Source organism: Staurois parvus, unplaced genomic scaffold (assembly GCF_062004578.1).
Source record: "Staurois parvus isolate SC_StPar_1 unplaced genomic scaffold, SC_StPar_1.0 ptg000025l, whole genome shotgun sequence".
In the NCBI taxonomy this organism is placed as follows: Eukaryota; Metazoa; Chordata; class Amphibia; order Anura; family Ranidae; genus Staurois; species Staurois parvus.
In genome coordinates, this window is record NW_028317821.1 from 7,501,258 (window position 1) to 7,525,771 (window position 24,514).

The following is a 24,514-nucleotide window of genomic DNA, read 5'->3' on the forward strand; positions in this document are numbered from 1 at the left end:
TACTTCGTATATGTACTACACAGATCAGCCACAACATTATGACCACCGACAGGTTAGGTGAAAGCTGATCTTCACCCTTTTATCTGACTTGTCTCCTCTGCATCCCACCCACTCCAATGCACACATATCGGGTTCTCTTTTACATTTCGGCGCACCCCCATCCATTTGCTAGCACAAATGTCGTCCAAAACGTCTACTGCAGAAAGATCACATGACAAAGGGTCAAGTGCAGCGTTTCCGAGCCGCACAGAACTTCTTCGTCAGGCATGTGATGAAGGGGCCCTGCCTGACAAAAGGCTCCTGTGCGGCTTGGAAACGTTTAATCTTTTGTGATGTGATATTTCTGTAGTAAACGTTTTGGACGACATTTGAAGATCCATGGTGTTGGCGAATATATGCATTGATCTGTGACGAGTCCAGTTTCCAGCTGATGATCACTGTATCACCCGCTACTGATGAGTCCATATCCAGGAACATGTGCAATGGGAATATTGACATTATCCCATCCTCCATCATTCACCCAAGCCAATGCCCCTGGGGTTTCATAGGATATGTGACATTCATATACCAGGAGCCCCACACCCCATTCACTAATGGAGGAGGGGTTTGGGCCTAGCAGTACGTCATTGGTGGAAGATCTGGCTCAGCCTCCCAATGATGTTGCAAGGGACCTTGCGGTAGTTGCAGAGAAGAGGATCTCAGCAGGACAGTACTGGATCTTCTGTGTGGGTAAGTATCTCAACTGTGGTCGTTTTGGTCATTTCAGTATCAGGTAACGAGGGGAGAAAAAAAGAAAATAATGGAAGCGTGAAATTCCTCTTGAATAACATTATCTCATGACAATGGTAAAAACTTGGTGGAATATATTAAAGTGTTACTAAACCCACAACAGTAAAATCAATTTGTATATGCAGTAAAGCATGCTTGTTATACTCACTTTGGAACTTAAGGGGTTAATCCTCCGCTTGTGTAAAATGGCTGTTTGATCCTGTCTTCTCTGATCCTCTCCTTCTTCCACAGTCCCCAATCCATCTGATAGAACAGAGGGCCAATCAGCACTGTCCAGACAGAGGGTCAGGGGTTATACATCCTCCTAGGACAATCAGGGGGAGAATGAAACTCCTCTTACAAGCTTTAATCAGTGCTCAGCTGGACACTGATAGAAGTCACAAGACTGCTCTAACTGCTGATGAGAAAAGGTATTTAGCAGTTTATATTTACAAAAATAATTGTACTTCCATGCTCTGTGTATTGTGGAAGACCAGATATAGTGAATGCAGGGTCCGGGGTTTAGTAACACTTTAAGCCACAAATGAGTCTACGTTCACACTTGTGCGTGCCGAATTTGTGTGAGCATAGCAGCCCAGTCATTTAAATAAGCTGCTGTACCCACAGGGAAAAAGTCCCCAACCCTGCTGTGGCACCATGCTGTTTTGCGCACCCAAAAACACCATGTTGGGGTACCATTAATTCGTTCATTTCCACATGTCTGCTAAAGAGCAGCACATTTTTTTTTCCTTCCGGTCGGGAACATGTGTGATTATACACGGGTTCCCAACCCACACAGATGTGAACCTAGCCTGAACATGAGTTGAAAGCAAAACCATGGGCAAGCATAAGGATTTGAGTGACTTTGAATAGTGTCAAATAGTAATTATGGTGTCCGTTTATGGACCAGCGGTAATAGATCGCTGCTCAGTTCTCCGGCATTCTCGCAGAACACAATTCTCCTATGAATGCAGTTTATGAAGCAGTTCTCCGAACGAAGGGAGAACGGTCTCCAAACGCTGGAGAACGGTCTACAAACTCTGGAAAACGGCTGATTTTACTATAATCTCGTGAGATTACAGTAAAAGATCAGTTTACTAAACAGAGGTAAATTATCTCTGCTTAGTTTGCGGTCCCTCTGATTCTCCAGCTCTGGGCTGGAGAATCCTGAGGGAGAACACAGATCTCCAGAGAAGGGCTGACATGATCTACTGAGTGTCATAAACTGTGAATGACTAGAGAATAGCTGAGATCCGTTGAATCGCAGCTATTCTCTGTGTCATAAATGGACACCAGAGAGACAACTGGGCCAGAGCATCTCCAAAACTTGGGAGAAGTTACCAGTCTGGTCAAATCTGGTCCAAGGAAGGAAAACCAGTGAACGGTGACAAGATCATGGACAGCCAAGGCTCATCAATGCATGTGGTAAGCAAAGGCTGGCCCTTGAGGTCCAATGCAATAGAAGAGCTACTGTAGCTCATATTGCTGAAATATTTAATGCTGGTTCTGGTAGAAAGGTGTCAGAACACAGTGCATTGCAGTTTGTTGTGTATGGGGCTGTGTAGCCGCAGGGTACCCAGGCTGACCCGTGTCCAAAGCCAAAAGCACCTACAATGGGCATGTGAGCATCAGAACAAGACCATGGAGCAATAGAAGATGGTGGCCTGGTCTGGTGAATTGGTTTAAGGGACACAACAAGCCTGAGGTGTTTACTTGGCCTCCAAATTCTCCACATTTTATTCAAGCATCTATGGGATGTTCTGCAAAAACAAGTCTGATCCGTGAAGGGACCCACCTCGCAATTTACAGGACTTAAATAATCTGCTTCCAATGGTTTGTTCCAGATACCATAACATACCTTCAGAGGTCTAGTGGAGTCATTGCCTCGATGGGTTATGGTGGGTGGTCATAAAATTTTGGCTTATCAGTGTGGTTAGTGTATTTGTGTAGATTCATTTGGATCTGTTTTTTTCAGTTATGAAAAGCAGAAGCAAAATGCATGAAAAATGCATCTCTGTAAATCCTACAGAACTCTTCACACCAGTCAGTTGCATTTCTAATAATCCTGCTTTCTGCATTTTCTATGTTAAAAAAAAACAAACTTCCCCATTGCAATGAATGAAAAATGCACCTGTGGTTGCATTTTTGGTGCGTTTTTTGCGTCCTATGTCCAAGTTTCACAAGTGCATGCTGGGTAATAGGCACCAAGGAAATGCATTAAAAACACATGCGTTTTTACTGTGGAGCAGTGTGAAAGCAGCCTAAGATCTTTGCCATTACAGGCACTGGGGCTGCAGAAAGAGAAGCAGAGGTGTGATCACTGCCATGATGTCTGCATTTCCTTGATCTGATACAACTACACAATTGTGAGAGGGGCAATAGAGTTCACACTAAAAGTGAGCTTGAAGAAAACATTTATTCAACCCTATAGGGGACCAAGTGGCAAAAGTTGATATACATATTTTGTCCTTTGGCCCATTTCATAAAACTTTGTAGCAGAGCATGCACAGATGTTCTGATTCCAGACTCTGAACTGGTCACTGTGGTTTGTCATGTTAACCCCTAGACATTACAGGACACAATAGTGACATAAGGGTCACCAAGAAGAAGCACAGGTGTCAGTCACTGCTCCCTCACTGGGACATGAGATGCAACCAGTGAGGGAAAATTGGTGTTGGAGTAGGTGAGTGGGTTTTAAGCAGATTTTTTTTTCCCTATAAAATGCGATATGACCGAAAGAACACTTTATTGAAGATTGTTACATTCTATTGAAGAAGCAGCGGATTTTCATTGTGTGGAAATGTGTGTTTTCCTATACCTGTGGTTATGGGGACACAGAGCTCTTTGTCATATTGGCCATGTGCTATGGTAGTTATAGTTGTGTGTGTTGCTGGTGGAGTCCTGCTTGGCGGGTGTTCAGAGTCTGTTCATCTCAATGTTTGCCTTGTCTGTTGTCACCTGCTAATGTGTCAATCTGCCACCTCAGCATTAGGAAACTGCATGACAAAGCAGATCTCTTTTCAGTGAGAATCTCAGCAATTCTTTTCAGTTCCTTTTTTTTTTTTTTTTTTTTTGTGGCTTTGTACTGCCATCTTCTTATTGTAAGACCTATGGATTGCTTTGTTTAGTTACCTGTGAATTGATCAGCATCAACTTCATTACAAGAACCATGTTGTTCCTATTATTTAGGGGTAGCAGCCTCATCGCTAATGCAGGCCATAGATGGGTCGAAAATCGGCTGATTTTCGCACCGTTAATGGGTTAATTGGTCGGCCATTTTTCGGGGTTTTGGCACATTTTTTTTATCAGTGAAGTTGGAAAAAAATCGGCCGATTTTCCCGGCAATGATGGGCAAAACGGCCGATCTTTTTACAGATAAAAAAAATCTGCGCATGAGCCGTGACCCGCAAGAAGAAGGAAAAGAAGAATTCCAGTCCTCTATTATATTTGACATGAAAAAGTATTGCTGTTGCAACAATGTATCTATTTGTATCCGAATAAAACCATCTGTATCCGAAATGGATACAAATAGATACATTATTGCAACCGCAATACTTTTTCATGTGAAATATAATAGCGGAGCTCTCTGCAGGGACAGAAGTAATTAAATGTTGGCCGTAGACGGGACGAAAATTGGCCGATTTTTTTTTTTTTTTTTTTTTTACATTTTATTTTTTACCGTTGGTAGTAACGTTGGCCTATTGAACGACCGATTTTTCGTTTTGTTTTTTTTCTTTTTTAAAAACGACCGGTTTTCGACCCATCTATGGCCTGCATAAGGCTAGGTTCACCCCTATGCAGTTTGCGTTTGATCCAGTTCTGCAGTGCTTTTTGCGGTGTGTTTTGCGTTTTTGCTTATGCGTTTTTGAAGCGTCTTGCTTTTTTCCCCCAACTTGTTGCTGAGCAGATTAAAACGCATCAAAAATGCACTACATACATTTCTGCAGCGTCTTCATTGAAGTCAGTTGAACAAAAATGCGACATTTTGCATTTTAAAAAGCCCCTGACCCTTTCCAAAAAACACAAAACGGTGAAAATGTGACTGTGTCCCATAGGAAATCCTGTTAAATGGACTGTAGTGCGTTTCTGTAAAATGCTTAGGTGTGAACCTAGACTAATGCAGCATAGTATGAATGGGGCTAAAATCAATAACTGTGTAAAGCGGGCTATAGAGGGATAATTTTCAAATGATTATACCGTATTTGCTGGCGTATAAGACGACTGGGCATATAAGACGACCCCCTACTTTTCCTGTTAAAATATAGGGTTTGAGCTATACTCGCCGTATAAGACTACCCCTCTTCCAATGCACACCAAATAAAAATGAAAAAACATCAGATTTGATTTCAATATGGTATGCTATTTCAGTATGGTATTCCAATGAAGGGGTGCTATTCCTCCCACTGACACCAATGATGGGGCACGATTCCTCACTCTGACACCAATGATGGGGCACGATTCCTCACTCTGACACCAATGATGGGGCACTATTCCTCACACACTGACACTAATGATGAGGCACTACTCCTCCCACTGACACCAATGATGGGGCACTATTTCATCCACTGACACCAATGATGGGGCACTATTCCTCCCACTGACACCAATGATGGTGCCCCATCATTAGTGTCAGTGTGTGAGGAATAGTGTCCCATCATTAGTGTCAGTGGGAGGAATAGTGCCCCATCATTGGTGTCAGTGGGAAGAATCGTGCCCCATCATTGGTGTCAGTGGGAGGAATAGTGTCCCATCATTGGTGTCAGTGGGAGGAATAGCGCCCCATAATTGGTATCAGTGGCAGGAATTGCGCACCATCATTGGTATCAGTGGAAGGAATAGTGCCCCATCGTTGGTATCAGTGGGGAGAATAGTGCCCCATCGTTGGTATCAGTGGGGAGAATAGTGCCCCATCATTGGTGTCATTGGGGAGGAGGAATAGTGCCCCATCGTTGGTGTCAGTGGGGGAGGAATAGTGCCCCATCGTTGGTGTCAGTGGGGGAGGAATAGTGCCCCATCATTGGTGTCAGTGGGGGAGGAACAGTGCCCCATCGTTAGTGTCAGTGGGGGAGAGGAATAGTGCCAAGAGTGTCACAGCATGGTGCTGCTGCACACTTACTGGCCGCTCCCTCACTTGATTTTCGCGGGGCCGCTCGGCTCCACCTCCTCACCGGTGATTGGTCGCCTGTGTGCCATTCCAGTGCTGGCGCCCAATCACCGGTGAGGAGGCGGAGCCGAACGGCCATCGAGCGGCCGAACTGAAAGAAGGAGCAGCCGCGCTTCCTGGATCGGATCGTCATGGGACCGGGACCGGAGCCAGGTAAGGTACAGCAGCTCCCTGCCCGCCCCTGTACTTAGTGTCCCTTCCGCCACCGCGCCGCCCCTCGAAAAAGTGCCGCCCTAACATCGGCTCGCCGTATACCGGCGTATAAGACGACCCCCGACTTTTCATAAGGTTTTCATGGGTTAAAAAGTCGTCTTATATGCCGGCAAATACGGTACCTAGGAAAAGTCTTATGAAAATTCAAATGAAAAGGACATTTGAATGTCAATTGAAAGATTTAGTTTGCTTTTAACATTTGATTTTGCAATTAATGGACTTTACAATGAAAACCACACACCATTAACAATTTGTTCATTCGAGAAAAATTTTCCATCATACATCTTCAAATTTTCTTGTCAAAAATAAATGTCACTTTGACTTACTAATAAGAAAAACAAACTTTTATAGAACATTGTTTTCCTAAGATTTTTTGTTCAGAATGCTACCTATGGTCTATGGCCAACTTTAGTTTGCTCAGCCTGCTGATATGTTGCACTCCAAGCTTTCTGTCCCATGGTATGTGTAGGATTCAGCCACCCACCAACTTTCAAACCCATATGCATCTAGAGCAGACAAAAAAGATCAATAAGCAAAAAATACTTGTGTTGGGGACCCCACATCTGCACAGCTAGACTACTTACAGGTGCCTGCAATTAAGGCTAGGGCTTCTTGAGCTTGAGGGTTGTATTGGCCAAAGTGTCAATGTGTGTGGGCACCTAAGTCTGCCTAGATCTAGGTCATATAAACATTGTTGCAGTGAGTAGCCACTGCCTTATTAATGTGTTTGTGTTTTTTTTTTTTTTTTTTGTGTTTAGATGTGTTGCAGCAAGACCGGCCATTTTTACTGGGCTGGCAATGTACTGAAAAACAGGTTTTAAGGAGGAACATCATCCTCCCGAAAACTCCCCCAACTGCTCCTCTTCAATGCTACCATCGACATGTATGCAGGTTCTTGAAAACACAATAAAATTTGGAATTGCCCTTTTAAGAAATAAACAATTTTTCAGCTTCCATGTAAGGTTATTTTCAGGACAGTGAACATCAGAGGATTGATCAATATGTTCACGATTACAAGTTTCAAAGGTCAGTTCAGTGGGAAGTGTAACTGAGGCAGTTCGTTTGTGGTGCCCTTTGATGACTTGGTGAAGGGTCAGTCCTCTTAAGCAAGAAAGAAGAGCAGATAACCGATAATGAATGACACAACTGTTTAACAAAGATTTTCAGTTATGCTGTTGGGTCAGAGCTTGTTAAGTGGACTTGTGCTTTGCCTGTGCAGAGTAAAACAACAAGTGTACCTTGAAGTAGTATTAACCACTTGCCCGCCAGAGGATTTACCCCTCCCCCCTTCCTGACCAGGCCATTTTTTTTGCGATAAGGCGCTGCGTTACTTTTGACTAACAACTGCGTGGTCATGCAACACTGCACCCAAATTATATTTATGTCCTTTTTTTTCCCCCCACAAATAGAGCTTTCTTTTGGTGGTATTTGATCACCTCTATGTTCTAAGTTCACCTTAGTAAGATGTTACATCTGTGTTCGGGGTGTAACATGTTAGTAATGTAACTAATGCAGCAATATAAAGTTGTAAAATCCTCTAAAAAACAAACTTTAGAAAACTGATCTTTAAGGCCCCTTTCACGTGGGCAGACGTGATTGACGGATGAAAAATGGACAGCTTTGCATTCCTATGGACAGATGGGTGTTAATGGGTGAGCATTCATTTACCATCTGTTTACCATGTGTTTACATATATCTGTTCTGGTACATTTTTTAAAACGGAAAAGAGTATGTTCAATCTGTTGAAATGGACATAATTGGACGTCCATTCAGTTTATTTTTCATAAATTTCTCGTTTTCATGTCTGAACCAAAAGTCAACCTATGACCCAAGTAGTTGTTATACATTAAAAAGTATATCCCTTTTTCTTTAACATGGCCAGAGTTGTGTCCCAGGAGCAGCTGATAAACCTGGTGCACGAAAGGCCTAAAAGGGTAAAACATGGGGAAATATGCATGTATTGCAGAGATCAGAGATGTTCTGCAGGTTTCTTTTTTCTCTCCTCGCCTTTCAGAACAGCACCTGGAGAGAGCGCGGCTCCACCCATAACACAGAAAACACCTCAGCTTAAAAGACCGCCTCTTCCACCATGCCCTCAGTTATGGTGTTTCCTCTGCCAAGGTGGAAGCACCGCAGGGAACCTGGTTTACAAGGGGGGGCTGTCCTCACTCCAGTGGGGGGGGTGTATTGGTCGCTTACCTCCCAGATGGATTGCATGGACAAGCCCAACTCCTACCTCGGTGGGGGGGGTGTTGCGGTGCCTTTTCTCCCTTTTTGTGCTCAGGGGAGCGATGACCAGCCGGGCAGTTCTGCCGCATCCTTCCTCCTCAGGGAGTAGGTCTCAGGCGGCTTCTGGAGGTCCTGGTGGATCCGGCCGATGGGGGGCGCCGTGCTGGTGGGCAGGACTTCTGCTGGGAGCATGGCAGCACTGGTTCCTGCCACTGGAACGCAAGGGGAAAGGGCAGGTTGGCTGGTGCTTCCAGTTCTGGGTCACCAGCGCTGGAGACCAGCGGGAACTTTAAAGGAGCACAGGTCTCAGCAAAGCTGCGCTCTCTGCAGGATGGAGGAAACTGGGGGACCAGCAGCGGCGGCGGAAGCAGACACATCATACAGCAGCCTAACCCAGGTAAAGGGGGGTAGAGTGGTGCCCTCTATCCTTACAGTGGGTTCTTTTTGGGTTTTTACTTTGGTTTTGTTGCCTTCCCTGGTACGGAAGCCTGCTGCTGTGGCACAGAGGTGACTCCACTCTGCTCCACAGCTCAGGGGGATGACTTATGAGTTTTTTGGGCTAAGTCTCTCCCCTCTTCTCTCTCTCTCACTCCCTCACCCTTTCTCGCACCTTGACAGTGGTTTCTTGAAGGTGGGCTAAGGAGGATCCGGCTAGATGGGAGCCTGATGTAGTTTCTGTTGCCCTGCTTCTTTTCTGTTTTTCATTCAGGGCCACGGACAAGACAAAAGGGGTCTCGCCAATTAAAAGAAAGTGTCTGTCTTGTAGGAATCCCCTGAGAGATTCATGGACGAAACCACTCTGTAAAGCATGTGTGGTGGATTTAATAAAGGAAGAATCTTCGCAGCAATGCAATGACATGTTTGCGGCTGTCAAAAAGGAATTGTTGGAGACCCTGGGATTGGTCCGATCTTTGCTGGATAAACTGCTGTCGCTTCACCCGCCTTTGCAACAGAGCACCTCGGCCGTCCTTTTCAGGCCAGAAGGATATCAGTGACTCCGATGAAGAGAGAGTGTCCTTCCATCCCTCAGAGATTCGGAAGAAGAGGATGGTGAGGAGCAGGTTGCGAGCTTGTCCAGATACAAACTTTCATTGGAGGAGGTGGACGACCTGCTGAAAGCAATATATACAACACTGGAGATCTAGGAGGAGAATGTCCAGCTGTCAGTCCACGATGAAATGTACCAAGGCCTTGGACAAGGTTAACATAGTCTTCTCGGTCCATCGGGTTTTATCAGACTCTGTAAATAAAGAATGGAAGGATCCAGAAAGGGACTCCTTTTTCTCCAAATTCCTAAGAAGAAGGTTTTGCTTTGAGGAAGATGAGCCCCTGGTGTGGAACAAGAAACTGAGGTTGGATGCAGCCTTCTCGCAGGTTTCAAGACGCACGAACTTGGCTTTTGAGGATATGGGCACTCTAAAGGATGCAATGGATAAGAGGGCAGACTTTCTCCTTAAAGTGTGGGACTTTTCTCTGACCAACCTCAAGCCAGCTATGGCCTCCACGGTGGTGGCAAGGAATTTGGAGTGCTAGTTAGAACAGCTCAGGGATCATGTCGAGGCAGGGACCTCCAGGAGGGAACTTTTGGAGTTGTTCTCGGCCCTTCTAATACTCCTGAAGTATATGGCTGACGCATCGGCTGAATCCATCAGAATGACGGCCAGGTCTTTGGCGTTGATCAACTTGGCTAGGAGAGCCATCTGGCTCAAGATCTGGTCAGGAGACTCCGCTTCCAAGATGAAGTTATGCGGAATCCCCCTTTCTGGGGATCTGCTCTTCGGCCCAGATCTGGAGTCAGTGCTGGATTGAACGGCGAATAAGAAAAAGGCTTTGCCATCGAAAAGTAAGAAGCAACCGGTCAGAAAGAATTTTTGTCCTTTTTTCACAAACCCGAAGAAGTAAGGAACAGACCCAGAAAAGAAGTTGGAGTTTCCAGAGAAACAGGGGTAAAGGAGGAGTACTCTTAAGACCCCCAGAGCGGCCGTCCAAGAGCCAATGACATCTTTCCTCCAGTGGGAGGGAGGCTTCGGGCCTTCTCACTGTGGGAGGAAGCAACAACAAGTTCTTTGTCAGATATATCGTGTCTCAGGGGTACGACCTGGAGTTCTCCCGGACATCACCAACCAGATTTTGTGTGACCAGTCTCCCAAAGGGTGCAATGCAACCTGTTAATGTCGGTCAGAATGGCCATGTCAGTCCTGGGACTACTTACTGCCACTATCCCAGCGGTTCAGTGGGCCAGATTCCATTCCTGCCCCCTGCGAAAGTGGACATCTGCTGGACACACTTATAAGGATCACGCCAAAGGTAAAGAGGGCACTTTGGTGGCGAGATCCATCCAATTTAGAGAGGGGTCTGTCATGGTCATTTCCAAAGGCCAAACACTTAATGACAGAGGCGAGTGGGGAGCCTGCTTCGGAGATCGTCGGCACAGGGCCCGTGATCCAATGCTGAGGCCAGGAAGTCCTCCAACTGGAGGGAATTGAAAGCCATCCAGCTGGGTCTTCTTTTCTTTCATCAGTCGGTGAAAGGGCAGCACATTCAGGTTCTATCGGACAATACAACAGCGGTAGCTTACATTTCAAGGCAGGGGGGCACAAGGAGCAGGGGTCTTTTGGAGTTGACCATAGAAATCCTGTCTTGGGCAGAAAAGAGTTTGGCCTCGCTCTCAGCCATTCACTTAAAAGGCTTTCAGAATCGGCTGGTTTATTTCCTGAGCAGAAGAAAAGTAGTAGAATCCGAGTGGGGATTGAACCAGGGAGTGTTCCAGCTGATCACAGAAGCTTGGGGTGTTCCTCAAGATGACCTGTTTGCAAGCCACCTAAACACAAAGGCAGGTGTTTTTTTCCCTTCACAGGGAAGACCAGGCTCTGGGCCTGGACGCATTAGCTCATCCCTGGAATTACCCTCTGTCCTACGCGTTTCCCCCCCCCCCCCCTTCAGCTCATTCCTCTAGTACTTTGAAAGTTCAAGCAGGAAACAACAAGCTTCATTCTGATGGCACCCTACTGGCCAAAAAGGTCTTGGTTCTCGACGCTTCAGAACCTGTCCTCCAGACCCCCCTGGAAATTGCTGGCCAGAAAGGATTTGCTAGTCCAGGGGCCAGTGCTGCATCCAGAAGTAGACCGATTCAACCTACAGTATGGTTCTTGAAGAAGAACTCCTAAGAAGAAAGGGGCTATCGGAGAAGCTTATTGCCACCTTGCTCTCAAGCAGGAAAGAGGTGACTAGAGCGATGTATCTATCTGAAAGTATGGTGAAGGAATAATACCTGGTGTTCAGAGAAGGGTTTCCAGGTGAACAGAGTCCTGGAATTTCTCCATGAAGAAATGGGGATGGGCCTAGCTGCAATCATCCTTAAAGCTCAAGTAGCAGCTTTATCTGCTTTCCTGGAGAGGAGGTTATCCCAGGAGGTGCTAATTACTAGCTTTTGTAAAGCTTTGGCCAGAACCAGGCCAGTTTTAGTTAGTTTTTCTGAACTGGGATCTTTCTTTAGTTTTACGGGGCTTCACAAAAAAACCGTTTGAGCCTCTAGAGGAGGCGTTGGTGCGAAATTTAGTTAAAAAAAAAAAGGTTTTTCTAATCGCCACTAAATCAGCTCAAAGGATTAGTAAGATCCAGGTTCTGCCAATTTCTGGACCTTTTTTAGTTATTTTTCCGGACCAGGTGGTCCTTAGAACGGATCCGGGCTTTCTCCTGAAGATCTCCTAATCCTTTCATCATATACAGGAAATAGTATTGCACACCTTCTGCACAGCTCCAGCTAATCCGGGGGAAGAGGCGTTCCATATGATAGACGAGAGAAGATGTCTGTTGAGATTTTTGGAAGTGTCAAAAGGGTTTAGGAAGTCGAACTGCTTATTTACACTCTTTACGGGAAACTGCAAGGGTGAGAAAGCATCCAAGAGTACTCTGGGCAGATGGCTCAGACAGGCCATCAAAGAAACCTACGGGGCACAAAACAAAGTACCTCGCGGAAAGAGCCGAAGATGTCGGCTCGGTCGTGATCAGCTGTGGCCTATCACAGCTGATCGCATGTAAATAGGGAAATGCTGGTTATCGGCATTTCTCTCCTCACGAGCTGTCAAGCTGACAGCTTGAGAGGAGAGCAGAGCCGGTAATCGGCATTCCTTGTAGGGGACATGTGCACTGATCATCAGGGCACTGATGATCTGTGTAACCCCAGCAGTGCCACCTGTCAGTGTCCATCAGTGCCAGCTGTCAGTGCTCATTCATGCCACCTGCCAGTGCCCATCATTGGCAGATCAATGCCACATATCAGTGCCTACCATTGCACATCATTGCCACATATCAGTGCCCATCTGAGCTGCCTGTCAGTGCCACCTATCAGTGCTGCCTCAGTACCACCTATCAGTGCCAGTCAATGCCGCCTATCAGTGCCATATATGAGTGCTGGCCTTCAGTGCCCATCAGTGATGCCTGTCAATGCCCATCAGTGCCACCTACCAGTGCCTCCTCATCAGTGCCACCTATCAGTGTCCAGTGCAGCCTATCAGTGCCCATCACTGCAGCCTCATTAGCTCACATCAGTGAAGGAGAAAAATCACTTATTTACAAAATTTTATAACTAAAACTAAGAAAAAACTTTTTTTTTTTCAAAATTTTCAGTGGTTTTTGGTTTGTTTAAGAAAAATTTAAAAACCCAGAGGTGATTAAATACCACCAAAAGAAAGCTCTATCTGTCTCAAAAAAATGATAAAATTTTCATATGGGTACAGTGTTGCATGACCGCGCAATTGTCATTCAAAGTGTTACAGCACTGAAAGCTGGAAATTGGCCTGTGCAGGAAGGGGGTATAAGTGCTGCGTAGGCTAGTGGTTAATGGTAGTTTAAGGCTACTTTCACAGTAATCTGCAGCAAAAAAGCGTATGTGTTTTTTTTTGCAGCTTTTTACCACATTTGCGGTGCGTTCTTTCAAGGACACGAGATTCAAACCCATCAAAAACACACCTGCGTTGGGGTTTTCCATTGATTGTAATGGGGAGGTGCGTTTTTGGTGCTTTTTTTTTTTTTTTTACTGCACCAAACTTGCACCAAAAATGTAGCAATGAGGATTTTAAAAAACACACCAGACCCACAACTGATCAGTGTGAAGAGTTCCATAGGATTACATGCTCACACGTTTTTCTTCTGCTTTTTTTAATTCAAAAGCAGAAGAAAAACAGATCAGTTTGAAAGCAGTCTAAATTAGGTGTCATGTCTATTGCTAGTTTGCAATAAGTATCTATTTTTTAAACAGCTTTTTCACTTCTGTAATGTTTACTTTGTTAAACTATTGCTTTCTACAGGCTCCATCATGGGCATTTCTGCTTTGTGCCTTTGGTCTTTTTGTTTACCAGTCACTGGATGCCATTGATGGAAAACAAGCACGAAGAACAAACAGTAGCTCCCCGTTAGGAGAACTATTTGACCACGGCTGTGACTCAATATCTATAGGTAAGGCAATGTTCTCATGAAGTGGTTTTTGATTGCTGTTTTTTTAACCCTTCCTTTATGTAAAAAAATTATTGTCCAGGTGTGTAGATGCAGGTAAGAGGTATAGTGTCCTTGGCAATACTTCACATCTGGTGATTTCCTGTGGAGAGAATAGAGGATATGCTGAATGCAATGTAGTAGAGTCTCAGATCTAATCTAATGCAGCAAACTCAAGTCAAAATGATTTTTCAGTTTGGGTTTGAGTGGGGAAGGGTTACAATCTCTGTCAACAATTTTTTGCTATTTGGGTAATTTTCCCTGTTTTTCTGATGAGTGTCAGGCGCAACAGGAAGTAAGGGAAAATTCCTGCGCAAAGACACGGAGAGCAAAGAAAACACAGTGGGGACATTTTTGGACTCCACAGTTCCTTTTCACGATACAATAGGAAGTGAGGAAAAGACCGAGTTTTAAATAGTTGACAGATTCTAATCCTTCCCACTTTATCTAAAACTAAATCAAAGTTTTGGCTTTAAAGTCACACTGTTGCTTTGCCTTTTCAGGTTAAAGTGGCAATGTCTACTGATAGCCTATTCTCTTGGTAAATTATTCTAACTGACTTGTGCTCATTCACTTCCTCCCAGTTCCATTGCTGTAACAGAGTGAAGCTTCTGGGTAAGGGGGAAGAATGTGACCTCCCTGATGTCAGTGCTTGGGCCTGAGCAACCGTTCTCCAGGCCCGAACACTGTCACTCTGAAAGGAAAGCTTATCCAGGTTGGACATCTACAGCATGGAGTAGTAGGGGGCAAGGATAGATGAGTAAACTTTGCTAGGGGTTGAGTTATCAGACGACCCTGTCACTCTGCCCTGAATGGGCAAACTGATAATGTCTCTTTAACCTAAGTGTTTTTGTGCAGCTCTTATTTGAGATTATTGTTCATGGGAGAAAAGGCAGTGATCTGCTAATAATGGTTTGGTGCCAGATACCACAGCGTACCTTCAAAGGGTCTCGTGGTGTCCATGCTGTGATGGGTCAGGGCTGTTTTGGCAGGAAAAACTCTATATTAGCTGGGTCATGTTATGGCTGATCACTATATTTATATTTAATACTTAAAAATGCTGTTTTTTTAATGGGCACACTGACGTAGAAGAGTTATGTTTTCAATATTTATATATAAATTGAACTAATAAGTTGAACTGCAAGTATGAACCTAATTTGCATATTTCCATTGATCTAGCTTGGACCCATGTAGTTATGGATATTTCATACCTTAGGGACTGCTGTGGAAGCCAACAATCCACTGTAGCAATCAGAGATATTACAATGATTACCACAATCTACTGGGTCCTGTGCCTGCAGCTGTCCCACTGTATACAGACGACAGGGGGTTGCTTGCTTGACACCACTGCCATTCACAGAACAGTCAAGGCATTATTTTATTGGACGAGGTGGAGATTGTGCCGTCACTGCCTCTTTTCCACCTAGTCCAATCCATTTATTAAAAGAATAGAAGGCATTCTGTTAATTGTGGCAGTGTGAAGCGTACAACCGCCAGTGGTCACTATGCAGGAAGGAAATTGCAGGCATAGGACCCGGAAGATTGCGGCTATCACGCTAGTAGCATCGACTAATACAGTGATTGTCAACTTCCACAATAGTCCCTCAGGTATGAGAGATGCATGCTATGCCTATGCAAGCTGGACCATTGCAATAAAAATCATACCTGGAGTTCAGCTTTAAGTTACATTTACATTTTAGGTCCATATATATTTGGGCACAGGCACAATTTTCATACTTTTGTTTCTGTATGCCACCAGAATAAATTAAAACAAAACAATCCAAATGAATTTGAAGTGCAGAATTTCAGCTTTAATTCAAGGGGTTGAACATAAATCTGTACAAATTTTAGGAACTAGAACCATTTTTATACACCGTCCCTCCATTTTGGGGGGTTCAAATGTAATTGGACAAATGAATATAATCATAAATAAAATATTTTATATTTTAATATTTTGTTGAGAATCCTTTACTGGCAATGACTGCCTGAAGTCTGGAACCCATGGACATTACCAAAGACTGGGTTTCCTCCTTTCTGATGCTTTGCCAGGCTCTAACTGCAGCTGTCTTCAGAGGTTCTTTGTTTGTGGGTCTTTCTGCCTTTTAGTTTTGCCTTCAGCAAGTGAAATGCATGCTCAATTGGGTTGAGATCAGGTGACTGACTCGGCCATTGCAGAATATTCCACTTCTTTTCCTTCAAAAGCTACTGGGTTGCTTTTACAGTGTGTTTTGGATCATTTTCCATCTGTACTGTGAAGCGCCGTCCAATCCGCTTTGCTACATTTGGCTGAATCTGGGCTGACAGTATACCTCTAAACACCGCAGAATTCATCCAGGTGCTTCTGTCACATCATCAGTAAACACCAATGACCCAGTGCCACTAGAAGCCATGCATGCCTATGCCATCACACTGCCTCCACCATGTTTTACAGATGATGTTGTGTGCTTTGGATCATGAGCTTTTCCAAGCCTTCTCCACACTTTTTTCTTCCTGTCATTCTGGTACAGATTAAGCTTAGTTTCATCCGTCCAAAGAATGCTTTTCCAGAACTAGTCTGGCTTTTTTAGATGTTTTTTGGCAAAGTCTAATCTGGCTTTTCTATTCTTCAGGCTTATGAATGGTTTGCACCTTGTGGTGAACCCTCTGTATTTGCTCTTGTGAAGTCTCCTCTTGATTGTAGATATGACAGTGATACGCCCACCTCCTGGAGAGTGTCCTTCCCTTGTCTGGATGTTGTGAATGGGTTTTTCTTTACCATAGAGAGGATCCTGTGATCATCCACCACTGTTGTCTTCTGTGGACATCCATGCCTTTTTATGTTGCTGAGCTCACCAGTGTGTTCTTCTTTCCTTAGAATGCACCAAACTGTTGATTTGGCCACTTCTAATGTTGCTGCTATCTCTCTGATGGATTTGTTTCATTTTTGAATCCTTACAATGGCCTGTTTCACTTGCATGAACAGCTCCTTTGAATGCATGATGTAGGGTCACAGCAATAGATTCCAAATGCAAATACCACACTGAGAATCAACTCCAGACCTTTTACCTACTTAATCGATAAAGAAATAACAAAGGAGTAGCCCACACCTGGCCATGAAACCGCTTTTGATTCAACTGTCCAATTACTTTTTGGTCCCTTGAAAAAGGGAGGGATGGCTAAAAGAGTTGTAATTCCTAAACCCTTCCTCCAATTTGGATGTACATATCCTCCAAATTAAACCTGAGAGTGTGCACTTTTAGCCTATATCCATTATATAACTACAGTCATGGCCGAAATTGTTGGCACCCTTGATATTTCTCCAGGAAATCATGTATTTCTCACGAAACGTATTGCATTAACACATGTTTTGCTATACACATGTTTATTCCCTTTGTGTGTATTGGGACAAAACAAAAAAAGGGAGGAAAGAAAGCAAATTCGACATAATGTCACACAAACCTCCAAAAATGGGCTGGACAAAAGTATTGGCACCCTTTCACAACTGCGGATAAATAAGAATGTTACAAGCATGTGATGCTCCTGTAAACTCACCTGGGGCAAGTAACAGGTGTGGGCAATATAGAAATCACACCTGAAAGCAGATAAAAAGGAGAGACGTTCACTTAACCTTTGCATTGTGTGTCTGTCTGTGCCACACTAAGCATGGACAACAGAAAGAGGAGACGAGAACTGTCTGAGGACCTGAGAACCAAAATTGTGGCAAAATATCAACAATCTCAAGGTTACAAGTCCATCTCCAGAGAACTAGATTTGCCTTTGTCCACAGTGCGCAACATTATCAAGAAGTTTGCAACCCATGGCACTGTAGCTAATCTCCCTGGTCGTGGACGGATGAGGAAAATTGATGAAAGATTGCAACGCAGAATAGTCCGGATGGTGGATAAGCAGCCCCAAACATGTTCCAAAGACATTCAAGCTGTCCTGCAGGCTCAGGGAGCATCAGTGTCAGCGCGAACTATCCGTCGACATTTAAATGAAATGAAACGCTATGGCAGGAGACCCAGGAGGACCCCACTGCTGACACAGAGACATAAAAAAGCAAGACTACAGTTTGCCAAAATGTACTTGAGTAAGCCAAAAGCCTTCTGGGAAAACGTCTTGTGGACAGATGAGACCAAGATAGAGCTTTTCGGTAAAGCACATCATTCTACTGTTTACCGAAAACGGAATGAGGCCTACAAAGAACAAAACACAGTACCTACGGTAAAATATGGTGGAGGTTCAATGATGTTTTGGGGTTGTTTTGCTGCCTCTGGCACTGGGTGCCTTGACTGTGTGCAAGGCATCATGAAATCTGAGGATTACCAAAGGATTTTGGGTCGCACTGTAGGGCCCAGTGTCAGAAAGCTGGGTTTGCGTCCAAGATCCTGGGTCTTCCAGCAGGACAATGACCCCAAACATACGTCAAAAAGCACTCAGAAATGGATGGCAAAGAAGCGCTGGAGAGTTCTGAAGTGGCCAGCAATGAGCCCAGATCTAAATCCCATTGAACACCTGTGGAGAGATCTTAAAATTGCTGTTGGGAAAAGGTGTCCTTCCAATAAGAGAGACCTGGAGCTGTTTGCAAAGGAAGAGTGGTCCAAAATTCCGGGTGAGAGGTGTCAGAAGCTTATTGATGGTTATAGGAAGCGACTGATTTCAGTTATGTTTTCCAAAGGGTGTGCAACCAAATATTAAGTTAAGGGTGCCAATACTTTTGTCCAGCCCATTTTTGGGGTTTTGTGTGACATTATGTCATATTTGCTTTTCTGCCTCTGTTTTATATTTGTTCCAATACATACAAAGGGAATAAACATGTGTATAGCAAAACATGTGTTAATGCAATACCTTTTTTGTGTGAAATACTTGATTTTCAGGAAAAATATCAAGGGTGCCAACAATTTCGGCCATGACTGTATACCTTGAATATGTTTTGGTAAATACCTGAAAAAAAAACTAAAATTGTGCCTGTGTCTAAATATATATGGACCTAACTGTATATATAAGAGCTTTGTTTTAATAACATGAACAGTTGGGGCTTGTTCACGCTTGACTTCTTCCCAAACACCCCTATAGCTTTTGACAGGCATCAGACAGGTGTTTGGGGAGTGTTTTTAAATCTCATAGGCATTTTCAAAGTGTTAAAACTGCACAACAAACGCCAATAATGAAGTTAATGGTTTTAATGCCCCACAAACGCCTACCAGGCGTTTGAGGAGCATCACCATAGACATGAGTAGGAGGCATTGAAAGGCTTCAAGTCCTCCTGGCTGGACATGAGGCGGCAATTTTGAAGCGACTCTAACACTTCAGTGTGAACAGCACTGTGTGCTGCCATGTGTATAATTTAAGTTAAAAACGCCCCTCAAATGCCTGCAAAACGCCTGCTTACAAAGCTAGTGTGAACTGAGCCTTAGTGTAGTAAGCCTTAGCATTCAATCCGAATTCACAGTATTGGACCGCTGGTAAGCTGCTCTGTTTATTTTGTATCTTTATCTGATTGTATAAAAGTTTTTGATTGCATCATTTACACAATGAACCACAAAGCTTCCTACTTGAAGTTTCACTTTTGGCTCTGTCATGTGTTTGTGGTTGTTTCTTGATGTAACAAATTTTTTTTATTTTCCTGTGCAGTGTTTGTTGCAGTGGGGACAATTGCTGCTGTACGGCTTGGAACAATGCCCAACTGGATGTTTTTCTGCTGCTTTATCAGCATGTTCATGTTTTTTTGTGCCCAGTGGCAGACCTATGTGTCGGGTACTCTGAGATTTGGAGTGTAAGTTTGTTTTCTATTTTCATCCTCTTGTACAGCCTAACAAATATTCAGTGAGTTAATACCAATAAAAATGTAACAACTGGTTACCTACTATGTTTAAGAGATAATGCAAAAGTAAATCTATTTACTTCACTTTGATTTGTACAAATGACTTGCTTATGGTGCCTGACCTACTTACAGTATATTGCAGATATATAACCAGGTTGTGTTTTTGTATCTTTAAGACTAAAGGCCTTATATACATCAATATCATTAAAAGGGATAGAGACAGAACAGCACAGAACATCATTTTTGCAAAATTCCTGGTACCCTTGCCACTGCTGAGTTAGTGGTTATAAAACCAAACAACAATTAGTAATGCTTAAAACAGGACTTGACAAATTTGCTTTCAATCTAGAAGCCAGCTAAAAAAGTTGGGAGCCAGTTTTTTTTTTTTTTTTTTAGCGTAGTGTGAGTTGTCAGTGCCCAGGGCAAGGCAACTTTTGGATGACAAGCTTCACGTGATGCTATTTGCCACGCGATAATCACAGTAAAACCAGAACCTGCGCTTTGTGATCCCAGTGATTCTGCCGTGATCCCAAAATGTCCAGGTGTGAATGGAGCCACCCTGGCTCACACATATGCGATCCTAGATGCATTTCCAAACTCAGATTCGCATGACAGGTTAGATATTATTATGTTTCTATTGAGGTGGTTCACACAGATGCAATCCACACGCATTGGGAGAGATTTACTAAAACTGGAGCACTCAGAATCTGGTGCAGCTGTGTATGGTATCCAATCAGCTTCTACCCTCAGCTTGTTCATTTAAGCTTTAACAATAAAATCTGGAAGCTGATTGGTTTCTATCTAGAGCTGCACCAGATTTTGCTTCATGTAATTTAGTAAATAACTCCCCATTGTGTTTTGAGTGCCATTACAAAAAAGGTACTGTGCGCTTTTTTTAGCAGTCCATTCCAGACTCGCAAGAGAGAGTAGAGTGACATGCAGAGATAAGTGAAGATAATCCACATAGGATTGCTATTGACAGGAGTGTTTGCATTGAAGTCAATGAGAGGTGTTTTGCATTAAAATGAATGGGAGGAGTTTTTGCATTGAACTCAATGGGATGTGATTTTGCATTGAATTTAATGGGAGGCGGTTTTTTAATTGATGTTAATGGTAGGCTTTTTTGCATTAATGTCAATGGGAGGCAGTGTGTGAACCCAGGTGCAGAGACGCAATTTCTAGTCACCATGGTGACCTGGCACCTGGGGTTTGCTAAGCCATGGCCTAAAACTGAACTCTAGGAAACTTTAAAATGATCCCTTGCAATGAGACTGTACATGCACAGCAAGGGCTAATTGCTCATTTAGGTCTAGGGGACACAAAAAGGAAGATTTACTTACCAGCTGTTCTGTGTTGCTAGGCCAGTCCCCACAGTGTCTTCTCCACTACACTCCAGCAATCTAAGGCCCTGACGTCATCAAGCCCAATGCAGGGTCTATAGCCAGAGCACCATTTGCTGGGGGAGAAGAGGATCAGGTAGGTAAATGCACTTCTCTCCCCTAGACAAAAAGAGCAGTTAATCCTTGCACTGTGGGCAAAGCTCCACTACAAGGGATATTTCTTTTATTTGCCCTGAGTTAGGCTTTAATGGATGAGTGTTCTTAAAAAAAAAAGAATAGAACATTTATATATACAGTATATATCGAACATTCTTATATCAAAACATATACTTCTATGTGCATCAGAGATATTTTTTTTTAAGTAAAAAAGAGGAATCGTATTGTTTATCAGAACTATAACCAGCTAGTGTTTAGAAGTAGGTCTGTACTCTGTTCATTAGGCATGTGCTCCAGGGCTGTGTATCCATACTGTTATAATTTCTTACAAATATGGCCCTGGAGGCCTATTTACTCATTTTGTCATTCTGTGTGTTATCCTGTATTACATATGAGTTGGCTGTATGAAATAAACTTTTTGACTACTTTTGCACTGAATGTCATACTTTTAGAACATAACCGTCTTCTTTTTTTTCCCCCAGGATTGATGTCACAGAGCTTCAGCTATCAGTAACCGTTGTATTTTTGTTGTCTGCATTTTTTGGGACTACATTCTGGGACATTGAGGTAACATGTTGTACACTTTAATAACCACATTAGATCTACTCAGTGTGCATATTTTCTGGTGCATTTGCAGTGGCTGCTTTATTAAAACTAGGGGAAAGAAAAACAGACTATTTTCTCATTACACCATGTCATGATGTTGCTGTCATGTTCCTATGATTGGTTTTAAAGTGCAAGCTGACAATTAATTGATGAGAGCAACAGTTTTATTTCCTTCTCCATTTTGTTGCTCTGTCATGTCTGTACATTCAGGATAATATATTTGGCCTTTAGCAGACTTAATTTTGTTGGCACACATTGTCCAGGTTCCTGAATGTTATCCTTTCATTGTGTCGTACTCTATTAAGTCAAGTATAGCTTAAACTCAAAGGTGGTTCAGTGTCTGTCAGTGGTACTTTGATCTGCAACAAGTTTACCTCTCTAGATCACTTACTTTCATCTGGTAGACATTATGTATAAACAAAGAATTCTTCAGTGTGATTTGGTGACTATGCAGGTCATGGTATAATTAGCAGTAGGTATTCACATTCAACTCCGCTTGTTCTATAATGTTAAAAAAAAAACATTTTGCCACTCATTCAAGTAGCTTTCTTAGCTCAGGAGCTGGGGGAAGCTATTTGGATAAGTGAAGAAACATCTTCAGCACTATGGAACAAGTTTTGTTAAATGGTAGTAACTATTATTATTAATATACAGGATTTATATAGCGCCAACAGTTTGCTCAGCGCATTACAATATAAAGGGAGACAATACTGCAACAAAACAGTTCAATAAAAGAGGGATAGGAGGGCCCTGATCCTTGGAGCTTACAATCTAACTACTAATAACTATTTTAGTTTTTCGTCTTGCTGGTAAGTAATATAAGTACAAGTAAAAGCCCCAAGCATTTGTTCACATTGGGTGGTTTGCCATTTATTTCGCTTTGCATGTGTTGAACTTGAGAAAATCCATTGTCCTTCACAAGGCCCGTTCATGGCAACTCTTAGGTGATGTTGCTGGACATCCTCCCAGAACATCAAAACCACCTCCTAGCCGTATATCGACTATGCAGCGGGCAGGAAGTGGTTAAAGCCAAACTCTGGGAAAACTAATACCCACAGTATAAGAGTTAACAGCTTGTTTAAATCTAGGGGATCTGGAAAAGCACTTTTTACTTAACTAATCCTCAGCTCCTGCAGGCTCCTTCACGTCACTAGACTGGTCCCCTCAACCTCTTCTCCAGTACACTTCAGTGAACCAAGGTCATCTTACGTCCTCAATACTGATGCGAGGACCACGGCCCTGCATCAAATGTAAGGAGGCCATGAAACAGTCCATTGCCAGAGGATCGCCGTTTGCCGGGGGAGCAGAGGATCAGGTAAGTAAAAGTGCTTGTCCATCCCTCAAAAATAAGTGACCAGTTTAACCCCTTGCAGTGCAAGAGGTTAGGAGTTTTATTGTTACTGTAGTTTGGCTTTAAAGCAGTAGTAAACTCTGCTTTTTAACTGGTACCTACAGGTAAGCTTATAATAAGTCTTACCTGTAGGTACAGTGAATATCTCCTAAATGTGCACACTTGCCTGCCTGCAAAAAAAAAAATATATTTGTTTCTAACAATTCACGTTAAAAATAGAGGGTTTCTTTTGCATACATATGTGTAAGCTGCAGTGCCTACATCAAGGCTGCTTTGTATACTGCAGTGCTAAGTTTCATAGTTTTGAGAGTCTCCAAGTTGGAGCTCATATAACAGTGGATAGATTAAGGGCAGGTTTGCCTGGAGGGAGCTCACCACTCCTTAAAGGCACAGGGACACATGGGAAGCTCACCAAGAGCACAATGGCTGCTGAAGGCATCCAATGCGTCCCCACATCAAATTCACCCAGCTATACAAACTAGTGGCAACTACCCTAATCTATAATTAGCCTTTGCAGAAGGGTGCACATGGAAGGGCAACACACATCACAAACAATGAAAAAATGTTTAGCACACTTACCAGCTAGCTTTGGACCTTGAAGAAGGGGACATACCATGAAAGCTTGTCCTGCAAAATTGTATGTTAGTCCAAGTAAAATAAAGTATCATGGACAGTACTCAATTGTTTCTCCTGGAAAAAAATGTCTCTGTTTTACAATTTACTTTAAAAACAGATGGTTTAGTTTGCACACATATTTACAAATATATGTGTAAGCCGCGGTGCTTACGTCCAGGCTCCTCTGTATACTGCGGACCTAACTCTATGGTTTTGAGAGTCTCCAAGTTGGCTTACATAGGCATACTAGCACATTATAGCATTAACCTGCAGGGGCCCTGTTTTTTTTTTTCCCCTGGGTTTAAAGTATATATAAACCTTCACCTTGTAAAGAAACCCATTCCATTTAAAATAGAAATGAAAGCCAAACCATTTATGTATAGATATAAAAGAAATATAAATACCTTTTTTATAAAATATCACATACCTTCTATTCTCAGCTATGTGAGGAGCTCAGAGAGCTAGGGGAGAAGAAACAGCATTGCATTGGTCTTCCCAGTGAATGGTTCTGATGGTGGGGGGGGCATGCTGGCATAATTTAATCATTGGAGGAAAACAGCCAGAAAACTGACCATACTGTGTTCTCCTGCCTTCTGTGGTCAGTTTTTAATAGGAAAGCAGAGGGACTGGCAGGAACACCAAGGATTGCAAACAAAGGAAGCAATACAAAGAGAACAGGATATGTTTTCATACAAGTACAGCAGGCACATATCAGGAATACAAAATGTGGGGTTTACATATTCTTTATTCTGCTTTAACCAACCAGACAAGAAAAG

The 24,514-nt window shown here is 43.2% G+C and overlaps 1 protein-coding gene and 1 pseudogene across 1 annotated transcript in view; both read left to right on the top strand.

Moving 5' to 3' along the window:
* The window catches only part of CHPT1 (choline phosphotransferase 1), a 52,459-nt gene that overhangs the window by 460 nt on the left and 27,485 nt on the right, over nucleotides 1–24,514 (top strand). The window contains exons 2-4 of the mRNA XM_089651803.1: nucleotides 13,684–13,831; nucleotides 19,481–19,622; nucleotides 21,649–21,733. Of these exons, the coding sequence (XP_089507929.1) occupies nucleotides 13,684–13,831; nucleotides 19,481–19,622; nucleotides 21,649–21,733 (375 nt within the window). The remainder of the gene's footprint in view (nucleotides 1–13,683; nucleotides 13,832–19,480; nucleotides 19,623–21,648; nucleotides 21,734–24,514) is intronic.
* LOC149471221 (uncharacterized) lies at nucleotides 594–10,373 on the top strand (annotated as a pseudogene).